The sequence below is a fragment of the Ascaphus truei genome, chromosome 3, assembly GCF_040206685.1.
Source record: "Ascaphus truei isolate aAscTru1 chromosome 3, aAscTru1.hap1, whole genome shotgun sequence".
Taxonomy (NCBI): domain Eukaryota; kingdom Metazoa; phylum Chordata; class Amphibia; order Anura; family Ascaphidae; genus Ascaphus; species Ascaphus truei.
The window spans coordinates 425,595,880-425,613,291 of NC_134485.1; the positions used below are offsets into that span (position 1 = coordinate 425,595,880).

Here is a 17,412-nt window from a genome sequence, read left to right on the forward strand (position 1 = left end):
TAATTATGTGTTTTTTCATTGCCTATTCATATTTCCTCTATTTTATCAGCCTCCTCAATATTTTTCCTGTCTCTCCCTGAGAGAAGTGTGTTACTAACAAGTTACTTTGTTAGTTACAACTACCACTTTGTTACACCCAGGTAGCCAAACCCTGCCTGGGAGTAACTTGTATGTAAACAAAAATTGTCTGAGGTGGGAACTCGCCTTCTAAAAAGAGGAAATGACCAATTTCACAAGGTGCTATCCCAGACTGGATGGGGATCCCTGAGCCCATCCGAATGCAATCACACAGCAAGCAGGCCGGCAGCACTCACAGAACTGCAGCAGCACTCACAGAACTGCAGCAGCACTCACAGAACGCACTCACAGCACTCACAGAACGCACTCACAGCACTCACAGAACTGCAGCAGCACTCACAGAACTGCAGCAGCACTCACAGAACGCACTCACAGCACTCACAGAACTGCAGCAGCACTCACAGAACTGCAGCAGCACTCACAGAACGCACAGAACGCACGCACAGCACTCACAGAACGCACTCACAGCACTCACAGACCTGCAGCACTCACAGACCTGCAGCGGCCGCCAGCAATTGCAAATGGAAAGAAGGATTTATTATGCCGAGTGACGGATACCGGAGAAAGAAGCGCAGCGTTTCGGGGCCAGGCCTCATCCGGTAGGAAAGAGAAGAGCGTTCTCTGCAATGTGTGTTTGAGGGCTGCAGGTCCCCTTGCTAACGCGTATGCACTCCGACATCGGGCTCCAGCGATCAGCTGCTAGGTGAATGTATTTAACAGTTTAGTCCCTGGCAGAGTTACAAGCTATGTAAATCTTTACACTGTGGCCCACTCACACCTCCCCTCCCGCCACATGCTAAAGTCCCATCTGAAAACCAACCGATGCATGTAAAACAGGACATGTTACAACCCACGGTGCACATTTATAGTTGTGCACTTTTCCCTGTGTCCCAGAGTCTGTTCTGTAATTGTGTTCACAGCTGCAGAAATAGTAATAATATACATATAAGGCCTCGTTCAGGGTGCTGGCTTCGGAGGGAGGGCGAGCTGCCGTGGGACACAAAGTATTCAAATTGAATACTGGTTGTCAGGGTAGCAGCTGCCCTGTCTCCGAAGTACGGAGTTGACGCTGGCTACAGTTTCAATAAACAAACCAATTAGTTTTTTGAAGCTGCAGCAGCGTCACTGGGACCTCGGCAGCCAATGAAATCCTTCTTGAGAATGATTTCATGACTGCAACTTGGATCCCTAACCTCAGGTCTGTAGCCCCGCCCCCTCCTCAACTCCTGAAAAAGTCTGCTGGGGATGAACACACATCGCCCAGCAGACTGCCGCCCTCCCTCCCGAACGCCCGCCCTCCAACTCCTGCCTCTGGCACCCTGAAAGAGGCCTAAAAATGAAAGTAGCACTATCCACTAAATTACAAACTAATAAGGAGTGAAAACCTAATCTGTGATTAAATAGAGCTCCCAAATCAAATAAAGAAACAATCTGCTCTGTGAGTGTAGCTGCAGGGAGAGTCTGTCTGTCTGTGAGTGTAGCTGCAGGTCGTGTCAGTCTGCTCTGCTGCTGCAGGGAGTGTCAGTCTGCTCTGCTGCTGCAGGGAGTGTCAGTCTGCTCTGCTGCTGCAGGGAGTGTCAGTCTGCTCTGCTGCTGCAGGGAGTGTCAGTCTGCTCTGCGGCTGCAGGGAGTGTCAGTCTGCTCTGTGAGTGTAGCTGCAGGGAGTGTCAGTCTGCTCTGTGAGTGGGGCTGCAGGAAGAGTCAGTCTGTCTGTGAGTGTAGCTGCAGGGAGAGTCAGTCTGTCTGTGAGTGTAGCTGCAGGCAGTGTCAGTCTGTCTGTGAGTGTAGCTGCAGGGAGAGTCAATCTGTCTGTGAGTGTAGCTGCAGGGAGAGTCAGTCTTTCTGTGAGTGTAGCTGCAGGGAGAGTCAGTCTGTCTGTGAGTGCAGCTGCAGGGAGAGTCAGTCTGCTCTGTAAGTGCGGCTCCAGGGAGTGTCAGTCTGCTCTGTGAGTGTAGCTGCAGGGAGAGTCAGTCTGTCTGTGAGTGTAGCTGCAGGCAGTGTCAGTCTGCTCTGCGGCTGCAGGGAGTGTCAGTCTCCTCCTGTGAGTGTAGCTGCAGGGAGTGTCAGTCTGCTCTGTGAGTGTAGCTGCAGGGAGTGTCAGTGTGCTCTGTGAGTGTAGCTGCAGGGAGAGTCACCCTGCTCTGTGAGTGCGGCTGCAGGGAGAGTCACCCTGCTCTGTGAGTGTAGCTGCAGGGAGTGTCAGTCTGCTCTGCGGCTGCAGGGAGAGTCAGTCTGCTCGGCGGCTGCAGGGAGTGTCAGTCTGCTCTGCGGCTGCAGGGAGTGTCAGTCTGCTCGGTGAGTGCAGGGAGAGTCAGTCTGCTCTGCGGCTGCAGGGAGTGTCAGTCTGCTCTGTGAGTGCAGGGAGTGTCAGTCTGCTCTGCGGCTGAAGGGAGTGTCAGTCTGCTCTGTGAGTGCGGCTGCAGGGAGAGTCAGTCTGCTCTGTGAGTGCGGCTGCAGGGAGTGTCAGTCTGCTCTGTGAGTGTAGCTGCAGGGAGAGTCACCCTGCTCTGTGAGTGCGGCTGCAGGGAGAGTCACCCTGCTCTGTGAGTGTAGCTGCAGGGAGTGTAAGTCTGCTCTGCGGCTGCAGGGAGTGTCAGTCTGCTCTGCGGCTGCAGGGAGAGTCAGTCTGCTTGGCGGCTGCAGGGAGTGTCAGTCTGCTCTGCGGCTGCAGGGAGTGTCAGTCTGCTCGGTGAGTGCAGGGAGAGTCAGTCTGCTCTGCGGCTGCAGGGAGTGTCAGTCTGCTCTGTGAGTGCAGGGAGTGTCAGTCTGCTCTGCGGCTGCAGGGAGTGTCAGTCTGCTCTGTGAGTGCGGCTGCAGGGAGAGTCAGTCTGCTCTGTGAGTGCGGCTGCAGGGAGTGTCAGTCTGCTCTGCGGCTGCACGGAGAGTCTGTCTGCTCTGCGGCTGCATAGAGTGTCAGTCTGCGGCTGCAGGGAGTGTCAGTCTGCTCTGTGAGTGCGGCTGCAGGGAGAGTCAGTCTGCTCTGCGGCTGCAGGGAGTGTCAGTCTGCTCTGTGAGTGCGGCTGCAGGGAGAGTCAGTCTGCTCTGCGGCTGCAGGGAGTGTCAGTCTGCGGCTGCAGGTAGTGTCAGTCTGCTCTGCGGCTGCAGGGAGTGTCAGTCTGCTCTGCGGCTGCAGGGAGTGTCAGTCTGCTCTGCGGCTGCAGGGAGTGTCAGTCTGCTCTGAGGCTGCAGGGAGTGTCAGTCTGCTCTGTGAGTGCGGCTGCAGGGAGTGTCAGTCTGCTCTGTGAGTGTAGCTGCAGGGAGTGTCAGTCTGCTCTGCGGCTGCAGGGAGTGTCAGTCTGCTCTGCGGCTGCAGGGAGTGTCAGTCTGCTCTGTGTATGATCTAGCAGACATTATTGCACCTGTAAACGCATGCGTGAAGCAGAAAAAAACGCGACATATACCGTGTGCGTCAAAGTGATAACACAAGTCTACCGTTGTTTTTATAGGGCGATACGATAATGTGCGTTAACGGATGCAATAGCGTCATCTACATCCGTATGAATGCAGGTCCTACTATAACTTTTTTGTCCGCTCTGACCTCATTGTGGCCCCTACAATTTGTTTCCCCTATGGCCCTTGATATCCTAGTCTGACTCTGCATAAATAGCATGAAAATGCACCAGTGATTCCAAGAACGCAGTGATCAGGGCTGTTTTTGGGGGGGGGGTTTTAAATCCCAAAAGGTTGTGTGTCAATATTTGTCCAGAATAGAGCAACACGGGCCAATTTCCCCAAATACTGACCGCAATACAAACATGATGATAATAAGAGCACTTTCTGTGGGCCGCTGGCAGTGACAGGGTTAAGCCCCAGTGAGCGTGCATCCGCAGGGCACGTCGGGAACTGAAAAGGGAGCGAAATAAAAGCCTTTGGCTTACATGGAAGGGACGTCCTCGTAGTCGTCGGACTCGATCTCCAGCAAATCGTCGTCGCTGCTAAATTTCATGCTGCGGAATCCGGTGAGCACGACCCCGTCTATCTGCACAGACAATGGAAGGGGTTAGAACGCGGGTACCCCGCGCACAGCGCCCCCTTCCGGAAGCCAAGGGTAATATTACTATTACTGTCCTTTATATTTACACGTCATAGGCGGAAACAATTTAGGTCATATTTTTGAAAACTATATACTATATATTCGGGGACAGTACAAGGAGCTTTCAAATGAACTATTCATCCCACGGGCAGTACTAAGGACTCGGGGCCATCCCTTAAGGTTATAGGAAAGGAGATTTCACCAGCAACAAAGGAAAGGGTTCTTTACAGTAAGGGCAGTTACAGTGTGGGATTCATTACCCATGGAGACTGTGATGGCAGATACAATAGATTTGTTCAAAAAAAGGTTGGACATCTTTTTAGATAAGAAAGGTATACAGGGATATACCAAATAAGTATACATGGGAAGGATGTTGATCCAGGGATTGATCAGATTGCCAATTCTTGGAGGAAGGAATTTATTTTCCCCCTTATGAGATATCATTGGATGAAATACTGGGGTTTTTGTGTTTGCATTCCTCTGGATCAATAAGCAAGTATAGATATAGGATAAAGTATCTGTTGTCTAAATTTAGCATAGGTTGAACTTGATGGACGCATGACTTTTTTCAACCTCATCTGCTATGTAACTATGTAATTAGCAGCGTAGATAGAGGTGCTGAGCTTCAGCAGTCTGATGCAATCCTGAGCGTATCTCCTGATAAACTCACCTCTCCTGTCAGTTCATAGAGATTTCCTAGAGTGTGCTCCATTTCTTCTTGCTTCTGCTGACCTGCAAACACATAGGAACCAGGAATAATGTTATCTCACAGGAAGAACAGAAGAGCTGCAAATACGGGTCAGACCAAATGTTCCATCAAGCCCAGTATCCTGTCCCCCACAAGTTGCCGCCTATTCAATTTAGTGGTAAATGGTATTTATTTAGAAAGCAAGAATTGCAACCCTTCACTACCACTACCAGCGGTAACCTTGCAAAGCCAGTATAACCAGACTCGCACTGAAGATACCCAAAAGGTTGAAACAGCTGTCTGTGAGTAGGGTTACTGGCTGTGCACTTCTTTAACCCAGGCTGTGCTGAAAAGCTGTGTAATACGGCAGGCATGCAATTATAGGGGTCCCATGTTAAAATGGATAAGAAGCAACAAGGTGACACCTCGAGTGCTCATTTGGTTGTCATTACCCAGAATCCCTAGCTACAGTGGAAGAATGGTATGCTAAGAGATAACAGGGAAAGGCAGCGTTGTGGACCTGTCTGAGATGTGAATGTGCTATTGGATGGTAACCCTTCCGGATGAGTCTTAGTTTAATTGTATTGCAGTCAGTTGTTTGCATTTTTACTCCAGATGTAGTGGAAATATATTAACAAGCCCATGGTAAGAAGTTGGGGACAATGGTTCCAAATGCAAAGGCGCTATTCAATATGCTACGAAGCGGTCTTGCCCATGCTTCATTCATTGGAACGGAGCTGAACTCTTTTCCATCCTGGGAAGGAGGGCCTATCCCCAAGGGACAATGCGCCAAAGATGGAGACTCGTCTGACGTATATGAGGACGTAGACAAGGCCAATGAGTGAGACTCGCTCCGAATGAGTGAGACTCGCTCCGAATGAGTGAGACTCGCTCCGAATGAGTGGCCATAACGGGCCAGGCAGGGATAGAAGATACGACACAGGCAAGAGAATTCTGCTTACCCTCTCTGGGCGCTGGCAGGACCGGTTTAGTTGCCAGGTCCGGAACGGATACAGGCAGCCGGGGCAGGGGCTTCGGGACAGCCGAGGTGCAGAGGTTCTGCCGATTATCAATGGCTCTTGGTTCCTCTACGGCGGGGGGGCTACATTGAAGGCAAAAACATAGATCAGAAACACACTGAATGCGTGGGGTTTTAAGCCATTTTAAGCCTGTTCCATAAATGTACTTGGACCTAAAGTCCTTGATATATTTAGCACTTTATGCAGTTAGTTCACATGAACTCCATTGGCTACCAGATCTGCCTGGCATACGTAAAAACCTTTACTGACACTTCATAGACGCAAGCATAATTACAGATAATTAATCGATTTAATTAAAGATAATGAAAAGATAATCACAGCAGAGCATAAAGGTGTTGAATGCTAAAGAAAAATAATGATGACACCAAATGACGTCAACGGTTTATTGAATTATTATATTGTTGCAGTGACTTTGAACAGGGTGAAGGGCGTGTTGAACAAGCTCATAAGGGTGTTATTCATTTAACTGCAATAGTGCTGCTCGGGGCACCTTTGCGTGGAAACTCCCTTTGAACTTAATAAGACTTAAAAAGAAGGGAGTTGGAGGACTGAGGTGAGGAAGAAGACAGGAAGCGAGATTAAATAAATGAATAAAAAAAATAGCGAAATAAATACACCCAAAAATAATAATGATAATTCAGCAAATGGGTAATGCACTATGTTATACTTATTGTTAAAAATAGGGTACCTATTCAGACATCAGTATTGGTAAACCCCGGGGGGCTGCAGTCTTTCAATGAAGAAGAGCCATTTTATCAAAAAAAATATTTCTCCAAAATATTCCAAAAGCCGCAACACATTCATGAACATTACACCCCCACAAACACATACATATACTGTACACACACCAATAGGTATATGCTGTATAAGTATTAACAGTTCAGTACGACAAAATATGTGGGGAAATAAAATCTCACAATAACAAGTTCGTTTATTTAGTTTTTTTCATTGTTTTTCTGTGCAAAACAGTGTCATTTACAAATACAGATGCAGCGGCCATTATTCGAACAAATCCCGAAATGGATTTCGAGATTTCCCCGTGATCCTCACTAGTTTTGCCGGGGCAGACTATAATGGCCCATCGGATTAACACAGCAGGGGTCCCGCGCTCTCCCCCAAGGCATTTTAATTAAAAGCTGGGGGACCGTGTGAGGCCTCTATAACATACTTGCCCTTCCCGTGACGCGTCGTCATCGTAACCCGGCGTTAAATGATGCAGCCGGTGTCACGTGACATCACGGTACCGTGGCAATGTGACGTCACATGACCCACGCGTCATTTGACGCCGGGGCCAAGCAGGAGGTGGGGGGCGCGAGGCGCCGAGGAGAGCAAGCAGGGGTGTGCGCACGGGTAAAAGTTTGCGCACCCCTTCCATACAGTATCACGCTATGTTTGCTATGTCTCTTTCATTACATATGCTGTGACCCACATCGGTATAAACAGGCATCGGAGCGACCAGATAATCCTAGTGAGGACATTTTCATGGTTGTATCAACAAGACATTCTCATTTCGATCAGTGTGTCACATGGCTGTGTTACTATGGTTGCATTAGCAACATTTGTAATTCATTGTATTTGAACTGTCACATTGTATATAACTCAGGGTCCGTTACAGTATTTGTTATCACTATGTTATATAAAGACCAGGTGAAGTTGTGTTGTGAGAGGGATACACACGCGGACCCTTTCTAGAGACACGAATTTGTTAGCTCATGATTTGGAATTTCTGATCATTTCCGGGTTGGGACTAACACTGTTTTTGTTTTCGTTTTGTTTTTTAGCCGAGATTGTTCTTCTCTGAAGCCAAGAATAATTCGTTCGGGTCAGATTTGGTAAATAACTGCAAGAACCCAGAATGAAAGCTGGTGAGGGTTGTGTAAGATCGTACTTTAAAACCCGCTCAATTCTAGACATAACTTACTTATCGAATTGTGATGGGCACTATTTACTAAGCAGTGCTCTGCGAATTCACGTGACAGGGCCAGAAAGTGTCAAACTGGGATCCAAATGTCACACCTTTGGGTGCCGGAGAGGGTTGTGTCACCAGAGTGCCACAGCCCCTCCAGCAACCCGGGATCAACTGAGCGCCTCCCAGGGCAGTCACAGGATGGACAGTTAGCGTCTCTTAACCCAGAGTCCTCCTCTTCCATTTCCCTGCATTGCAGATCATGTCCTGCGCGCTCACCTAGAAAATGAGCACTCAAAGGTCATGGCCGGGCCACTACGTCAGGGGGTCCCTGGAGGGCCACACTCTGACATCTTAGGGCCAAAGGGTTAAACCACAATCCCCCCAGAAGACTGCATCCGTCTCTTTAAAAAAATGTTGGGGTTAAAATCATTGCTTTCTTAATTTTTAGCATCTGAAGTTACCAAGAAAATGTTACAAATTAAAAAGATCAAAATCCATTTGGAAGCTTGGAGAAAGTTTTGAAGGCACTTGTGGTGATAAGGCCCCCAGGAAAATGAGTATTTCTGCAAGTACCTAGTCAGCCAAATATATTCGTGTCTGTTTCTTGGCATCAGGGGACAGGGAAAACCGCATCTTTTCCCGTCACTCACCCAGTGTATCACTACATCTCTTTAGACATTTACACGTTCTTCTCAAAAGACAACAGAAATTCATTATATATATATTAAAAAAAATGTTTCTTTTTTAATATTTTGAAATCTTTTTAATATACAGTCTATGAACATACAAAGTACCTGCCTAGACAAGTGAGAGAACCCCTTTTGAACAAGCACTCATATTAGGATTGATACAAGAAAGTTAATTAAAAATACCTTTATTAGTGTATATGGGTAAAATAAGTGAAGTACATAAACACTCAACACAATTAAAATACGTATTAAACTTAATGTCTCTAAGTCTGAATCGTAGACTAATAGAGGTTGGTATATGAAGGGATACAATGTATCTGGCACCATGTGCAATGAAACAAAAATAAATAGTTTTAATATTGCAGTGAAGGTTTTATGTTTGCCCCCTTTATAGGATAGGATTAATACACTCTGTGCATCTACTGTATCTATGCATCTATACAGCAAATGCAAGACATATCCATCTGCTAACTTACCTTCACCTCACTATTTTGACAACCCACGGAAATCATTTTTAGCGACCATCTACTCTAAAATATGTGCTTGTAGTAACCATACAGCTATGATGGCACCATCCAAGGAACTCTGGCTTAGCATATAGGAAATATGAGTTGTCATTTGCCCTATACAGCCTTTATACTGCCCATAAATATACCAACAAAACATTAACACAAGGAAAATCTAAATTCTTTATATCATTGCTAGTTGGAGGCTGCCACTAGTCCCAATTTACCTGTGATATATATCTACACTCTACAGATAGCACGAGTTATCCAGTTTGAACTCTTACAGTATCATCATGTCTGTTAAAGAGTAATATCACCATTCACTCACCTGAGTTTAAAAGGGTTCTATTTTGAACAGGGTTTCACTCATAGCCAGCCATTATAATTAAATAAATAGTTCAAACAGCAATAAACATCAACACAAACCATTGTTTTTATTAAATTGATATACTTACCCAAGTGCGATCGTTACTATAGCAACGCTTGGCTATTTAAACTGTTGGCAAACGTAGAGGCGGGGCCACCTTGAGAAAGCGTCAGTGTGACGCGAAACGTACGTCGGTGGGCGGTCCTCTGTGACGTCAGCACGTGCATTGGTGCGGCGACGTCTGTTCCAAGAGCGCGGACAATAGCCGCAGCTTCACTCTGAGCTCCACCCGGCAAGTTTACTTACAGCGGTGTTCATGAATACACCATGCCGGGCGGAAACTCAACAGATGTCGCCACTCGTGAGCAGAGAACAAACGCTCCGAGATAGCAGCCCCCCATAGCACCCCTGTACTGTAGAGGGTACTTTACTGAGCGGCTGCAGGGCACCATCCTTATCATATCATATCGTCTCTACCCAGCAGACAGGACGTACTCGCCCTAGAAGATTATTGTTAACAGAGATAAATCAGTCCACATTAATATAACCTGCCGAACTCAAACACCCATATGGACTGATCCAACAGGGCGGCTACTATAAACAATCACTTACCTATACCATCCATATGAGTCTGCAGAGATAGAGTGCTTTTTGTCTTATAGGCAGCTGAAGTAAACTGTTTATAATTGGCCATATCTACCTATCTGTATACCAGCAAGCCTATTCAGATACACACTTGCCATCTTCACAGGGGATACGAGCAGTGATTCATTTCATCTTATGTATTTATCTATTTACTATATAAATTTGGATGAGCACATGTGAGGCTATAATAACCTTGGAATAATTACTGACCAGGGGGAACAAACTATAACATTGTTACACAATAATAGTTCCCACAATATAGCCTCACCACCCCTAGCTACACAGTAGCCTTTTTTCTTTGACATTTTAATTTATCCAGCGTCGCATTGAAGGATACACATTAACCCTTTGGTGGTCTCTCTGACAATCGATTCCAACTAGGCCACAATCAGCATATACCATGTTGGTCTGGCCAGCAATGTACTAGCTACATTACACTCTATATACTGTCAGTGAACCACATACTAATCAGATGTGATTTGAAAGCGGTGATATTGACACCTTGATTTATGTAACACACCCCAGACCCTTTCAACTAAAATACATATATCACACTGAGGCACCTTATCCATGTTACACTGCAATATTAAAACTATTTATTTTTGTTTCATTGCACATGGTGCCAGATACATTGTATCCCTTCATATACCAACCTCTATTAGTCTACGATTCAGACTTAGAGACATTAAGTTTAATACGTATTTTAATTGTGTTGAGTGTTTATGTACTTCACTTATTTTACCCATATACACTAATAAAGGTATTTTTAATTAACTTTCTTGTATCAATCCTAATATGAGTGCTTGTTCAAAAGGGGTTCTCTCACTTGTCTAGGCAGGTACTTTGTATGTTCAATGATCCTCTCACCCCTGGCACCGTATCACAGACAGTAGCTAGAGCTTACCATCCCTTCCCCTCCTCACTCCCTATTATAATATACAGTCTACAAAGATTTGTCCCTGAAATGGTCAGTTACTTTGCATCGGGCAAAAGCCGCTTCCGTAACGGTTGTTGTCCAAGAGTAAAACATGGCTACAGCAGCTGCACAGGACTGAGACCAGCCAAACAGACACAGAGCACATGGGGACACTGAGTGCAGGGACGTGGATCACGGAGCGCGGGAACACGGGATGTGGAGCACGGGAATGCGGAGCGCGAGGACACGGAGCGCGAGGACACGGAGCGCGAGGACACGGAGCACAGGGATGCGGAACACAGAGCATGGGAAGTACGACCTTCATGGTTTTTTTGACTGAGGGGAAAGCCTTGCTAAAGAGCCAAGAGCTCGAAACGTCGCCCCCCCCAATGACTTTCATGGATCCCTTCCTGTATATTTTGTAACTGTGCTTTCTCTGCTATGACTGCATGTCATCCTATTGGTTATAGGATGCATTACAGGTAGTCTTCGCTATCCAACATTTCACTTTACAGCAAATGGCATATCCAACGCTTTACAATGCAACCCTATGGGTCGTTTTTCAATGCCGGAATGCAGTATATCTGACACTTGAATGCGTTATCCGACGCTCACCGCTACTGATTAACACGGGACTCACTTTACAACGGTTTCACTATCCAACGCTACTCCCAGAATGGGTTCCGGTGGATAACCGAGGACCGCCTGTACTGTCTTTAGCTGCGGCATCTCACATTCAAACATGTTTCTCTTTTTCACCATATATGTGTATTGTGATCTATTGTGATGGAGACCCCCATTACTGTACTTATACACACTATTTGTCTGTTCAGGCTGAGAGGAGATACCCTGCGTCTCCGAGCACCACTCAACATTTTCACTACCAAACTACTTTGAGATGTATACATTTGATCATCGAGTTCTGCCTGTCCCTCTGTATTATGGATGGATTTAACACTATTGCAGCATTTAAATGTAAATGAGTGGACATCAAGTGACCAATCTTACCAGAGTTTTGTGTGGTTTCTGCAATCGGATGCCAGGGTTCACCGAGGATTTCCCCAGGTACCCAATAGGACAGTCCTAGCCTGGATGCACGTTTATTTCGAGCCTTTGGCAGTGAATAGATATAATTTCTGTTCCCTTTGCCAAGTGCATCTTCTGCATATGAGCAAGTGGAGAAATGATCTAGACCAACTTTCATTTCACATCATTGTATGACTCTACTTCCCATCAATATTTGTAGCACAGTGATTATCCAGCAGAAAGTAATGACGTCCTTGTGCCTGAGGAAGTGAATCTTTCATGAAATGCGTCGGGTGGATTCTGGGAGTTTGGACAGATCTGCAGCATACCGAGCAGATCAGTGCTGTGCACAGCGGATAGCAGGAGTTACTTCCGCAGCTTGGGGAGCGCACGAGGCAAGCGTGTGGGACATTGCATGCACGGCGGCGTCAGCTGTGAGCTATTCTCTGCGCAGGCGGCGGAACTTGCAGCGGTTAAGCAGGAGCGGCAGTACATGCGGCAGTACCAACACTGTGGCTGTGACATCGCAGACACCCTGCTCTGAGACCCGCTGTCTGGACAGAGACAGATATTATCCACAAACGCCTGCTTGTATCCTGCTTGGTGTAAGTAGGATTCAATTCCCCCCCGGATCAGATTGTTCAAGTCACCACTCCCTGTATACTGTATGTGACATTTTGTATCTCCATATTTTTTATTAAACAAGTTGTTTTTTAGGTTATCATAGGAGTTGTTTAGTTGTGTGTTAGTATTAGGGTGTTTGAGTGGTTGCTATTGTTTGTCCTTTATGTTAATTGTCTGTATTGTTCAATCAACAGTTTACACTATGATCGGTTTTGTGTTTGCCTATATTTATTTCCACATATTGTGAGACGACCTTCAAGATACATCTGAAGGGTCAACAGGTCAACAGGACCGGACATTATGTATTATTTTTTGTTTTTTGTGTCATATATGATCTGATTGGTCATTGTTTCCTGGCAGCCTCTCTTATATAATTTAAGATTTAATGGTATTCACTTTTAGTGTTTAAATTTCACTAATTATTTCGTTTAGCATTAGCGCTATTAACACATTTTTCTTTTTTTTACAATGACATCCTTGTGTCATAAAAAGAACACAGATATAGCAAAACTCCCGCTACCCGGCGTCCCCGCTGACGCAGATACCAGCAGCTACTGTATATTTACCCTTTGTGTGCCGAGCGCAAACCGTGTGGTCGCAGCCAACAATGATGCAAACGGAAGACAATGGGTCTCCACTAAACACAAATAAGGCTGCGGTCCCAGTGCGTTCTACAGTGCACGCCTCGGCGTGCACTGTGCGCACAAGCACCGCCCCCCAATCAGTCCGGTCCCAGTCCCTACCTCTGCACGGAAGCTGCAGCCGCGCTCTACGATGCAATTGTATTTGGAACTCACGACGGAGTTGTAGCCACGCCCCCGCCGGCGGTTCAGGCAATGAGGGCGAACCAGTCGCGTGAGGTCATGGCCACCCCCCGCAAAACCCCTGCCATCACAGACTCTCTCCCAAGACCGTGATCTGCGGTGAAGCGCTGTGCACGCACCGCCCGCCCGCCGGGCGTGCGTCCTACAGTGTAACTGGGACCGAAGCCTAAATCTGTGGTGCTGCTCAGTGAGCGTGATAAGCAAATAATGAGGGTTAAGGGAGGGGGGGGGGAAGATTCATGTTAGACAGTCCCTAAAAAAGGGCAGGTGTTTTCTAGGGAGCTGCAGCCACCCTAGAATTTAGAAGGGGCAAGAGGTTCCCAAACATGAGAACGCACTTGGATGGCATGCAGCTAGAATTGCTTGGTTATCCCCAAAGAAACACCACAATCAGGGTATACTCAACAGAGCAATGTCCGCTCTCTTTATTCACATTCTAAAAGTGTAGAGCAGGGGTTCTTAGGAGCCCTTGGGTTCCCTGGGCGCCCCTAAAGGGTTCCCTGCAATTATCAGGTCATTTGAAAATTGGATACAGAAAAATGTACAATGAATCTGATCTCAGACGCACTGTTAGAGAGGGTTGGGGTTCCTTTACAATGTACTTTATCTGGTCTCAGACGCACTATTAGAGAGGGTTGGGGTTCCTTACAATGCATCTGATCTCAGGCGCGCTATTATTGAGGGTTGGGGTTCCTTACAATGCATCTGATCTCAGATGTGCTATTAGAGAGGGTTGGGGTTCCTTACAATGTATCTGATCTCAGACGCGCTATTAGAGAGGGTTGGGGTTCCTTACAATGCATCTGATCTCAGACGCGCTATTATAGAGGGTTGGGGTTCTTTACAATGCATCTGATCTCAGACGTGCTATTAGAGAGGGTTGGGGTTCCTTACAATGCATCTGATCTCAGATGCCCTATTAGAGAGGGTTGGGGTTCCTCAGAATTGCACAATACATTGCACCACGGAGAATCAGCAGTTAGGACCATGGCTAATGTAGGATAGAGCGGTGGTCTTGCAGGTTCTGTAACTCAGGGGCCTTAAGAAAGTCATGTAACCCACTCCACACGCAAATAGCTCTCTATGAGAATGAAGATTAGCCTCAGCTTCTTGGGGCAGTGAGCAGACTGACTGGCAGGCGATAAACCATGGGACGAAAGACCGAGCTGCTCATATGCTTGGATAACCTTTCTTGGAGGTTCCTGAGGCATAAAAAAGATAAATGACCCCAGACAAGGCACCCATCCTAGATGGGCAAAGCTATTACAATGATGGGTGTTAATTACATTGGAGAAAATGGCTTTCATACCGGACATTCACATGTAGCATCACATGGTTCAACCAGGTAACAATGTATCACAGAGGTCCCATAGGACTCCGGGGCTATATTGGACCAGAATATCACACTGTCAGCACAGCACACAACTACACACTGTGTCAAACATTGTTGTTAGACTCACTGCACCCATAAAAGCAAGAGAAGAAAGTGTAATCATTCAAATGTTACATTCTATTTCAACACTCCTCTATTTATTGTACCCTCACTAAAAGCCTCTGTGATGCAATGTCCCCTTCTAGCCAGTGCATGGAAACCGAGCCAAGTGGCAGAACTGGCAGCGGAGGAAGGAAATACAGCCGGGGATTCCCCTGCTGCAAAGTAACTTGCATTTTCTTCCTGGTGTTGGCAAAGTGCCATTCTGTGTCTTATACGGAACATTATGTTAAATGTGCAGATCCATTCACTGTTCAGCTGTATTTTACCTTTACAGCATTGCCAGTAACGCAGAGCAGACGCACACACCCGTGTCCACGCTTCAGCCAGAGGGTATGGCTCATGCCACAACGCGCACACACCTCTGCTCACACCGACTCACTGGAAACCTTGTAAATATAGAATACTACTTTTATTTCATCCATCATATAAAAAGAAAAACCTTGAAACGGTGCGGTATTAGCGTATCTGGGTTAGAAATTGCACAAACCTTTTGCTTGCACTTTATCAGTTGTGTCATCCTGATCTAATCTTTGTTTTCAAAATCACGCTTTGCCATAAAAAAAATTGCCATAAAACTACAAAGCTGTAGACCAGGGGGTGCTCAACTCCAATTCTCAAGCCCCCCCACCCTCCCCCCTCTCCTCCCCAATGGGTCAGGTTTTCAGGATACCCCAGCTTCAGCACAGGTAGCTCAATCAGAGGCTTGGTCGAAGACTGAGCCCCTGATTGAGCCACTTGTGCTGAAGCAGGGACTGATTGAGCGCCCTGTGCTGAAGCAGGGACCGATTGAGCCTCCTGTGCTGAAGTAGGGATATCCTGAAACCCTGACCTGTTGGGGGGGGAGGGGGGGCTTTAGGGCTGGAGTTGAGCCCCCCTGACCTACAGTCCTGTAGTTTTCGGACAATTTTTTAGATATAGAGTTACTTATGTGCCGAATGCAGCCAGGGCGGCAGACAGCTTTTCCAGGGCCCAGGACTACAGCATCCACTGCCTCCCCTCTCTCTCACACGCTCATCTCTCCCCTCTCTCACCTCTCCCTCCCACGCCTCCACCTCTCTCCCTCACGTCCCCACCTCTGACTCCCACCATAGACAGAACCCCTCTCCCCCATACACAGAATACCCCTCTCCCCCATACACAGAATACCCCTCTCCCCCATACACAGAATACCCCTCTCCCCCATACACAGAATACCCCTCTCCCCCATACACAGAATACCCCTCTCCCCCATACACAGAATACCCCTCTCCCCCATACACAGAATACCCCTCTCCCCCATACACAGAATACCCCTCTCCCCCATACACAGAATACCCCTCTCCCCCATACACAGAATACCCCTCTCCCCCATACACAGAATACCCCTCTCCCCCATACACAGAATACCTCTCTCCCCATACCTATAACAACCTCCTCCCCCCAGGCAATACCCCCCCACACACACTCCCCCCCCCACACAATACCCCCCACACCCATAATACCGCCTAGGCCTCCCCACACTTACCCCCCTCATTAGTTGGATTTTTCTGCAACTGCCGCGCTCTTCCCCAAAGCATTTACATTAAATGCCGGGGGATCGCGTGAGGCCTCTGCAACTCGACTTACCGCGTCTCCGGGGACGCGTCGCCATGGCAACGTGGCATCACAAGACCTCGCGGCGTCAGTTGCGTCACTGGAGACATGGTAAGGAGGTGTAGGGAGAAAGGTTTGCACACCCGTTCTATAACATATATCTTACATTAGGCTTGTTATATAGTGTGTGCGGCCGTGCGCGCGCGCCAGTGCAAACATGCGTGCACGTGCCGCGTGCTTTTTGTGTGTAGACTCCCTCCCCCAGCGCCTTCGCACCGGACTCCCTCCCCCAGCGCCTTCGCACCGGACTTCCTCCCCCAGCGCCGTCGCTTTCAGCCTCCCTCCCCCAGCGCTGTCGCACCAACCTCCCTCCCCCAGCGCCGTCGCACCAGCCTCCCCCAGCGCTGTCGCACCAGCCTCCCTCCCCCAGCGCCTTCGCACCAGCCTCCCTCCCCCAGCGCTGTCGCACCAGCCTCCCTCCCCCAGCGCCGTCGCACCGGCCTCCCTCCCCCAGCGCTGTCGCACCGGCCTCCCTCCCCTCAGCGCCGTCGCACCAGCCTCCCTTCCCCAGCGCCGTCGCACCAGCCTCCCTCCCCCAGCGCCGTCGCACCGGCCTCCCTCCCCCAGCGCTGTCGCACCGGCCTCCCTCCCCTCAGCGCCGTCGCACCAGCCTCCCTCCCCCAGCGCCGTCGCACCAGCCTCCCTCCCCCAGCGCTGTCGCACCAGCCTCCCTCCCCCAGCGCTGTCGCACCGGCCTCCCTCCCCCAGCGCCGTCGCACCGGACTCCCTCCCCCAGCGCCGTCGCACCGGCCTCCCTCCCCCAGCGCTGCCGCACCGGCCTCCCTCCCCCAGCGCTGCCGCACCGGCCTCCCACCCCCAGCGCTGTCGCACCGGCCTCCCTCCCCCAGCGCTGTCGCACCGGCCTCCCTCCCCCAGCGCCGTCGCACCGGCCTCCCTCCCCCAGCGCCGTCGCACCGGCCTCCCTCCCCCAGCGCCGCCG

The 17,412-nt window shown here is 48.5% G+C and overlaps 1 protein-coding gene across 1 annotated transcript in view; it reads right to left on the minus strand.

Moving 5' to 3' along the window:
• Positions 1–17,412, minus strand: part of ARAP1 (ArfGAP with RhoGAP domain, ankyrin repeat and PH domain 1) — a 407,404-nt gene that overhangs the window by 271,086 nt on the left and 118,906 nt on the right. The window contains exons 3-5 of the mRNA XM_075593271.1: positions 5,762–5,901; positions 4,782–4,843; positions 3,957–4,057 (exon numbers count right to left, since the gene is read on the minus strand). Coding sequence (XP_075449386.1) covers positions 3,957–4,057; positions 4,782–4,843; positions 5,762–5,901 — 303 coding nt within the window. The remainder of the gene's footprint in view (positions 1–3,956; positions 4,058–4,781; positions 4,844–5,761; positions 5,902–17,412) is intronic.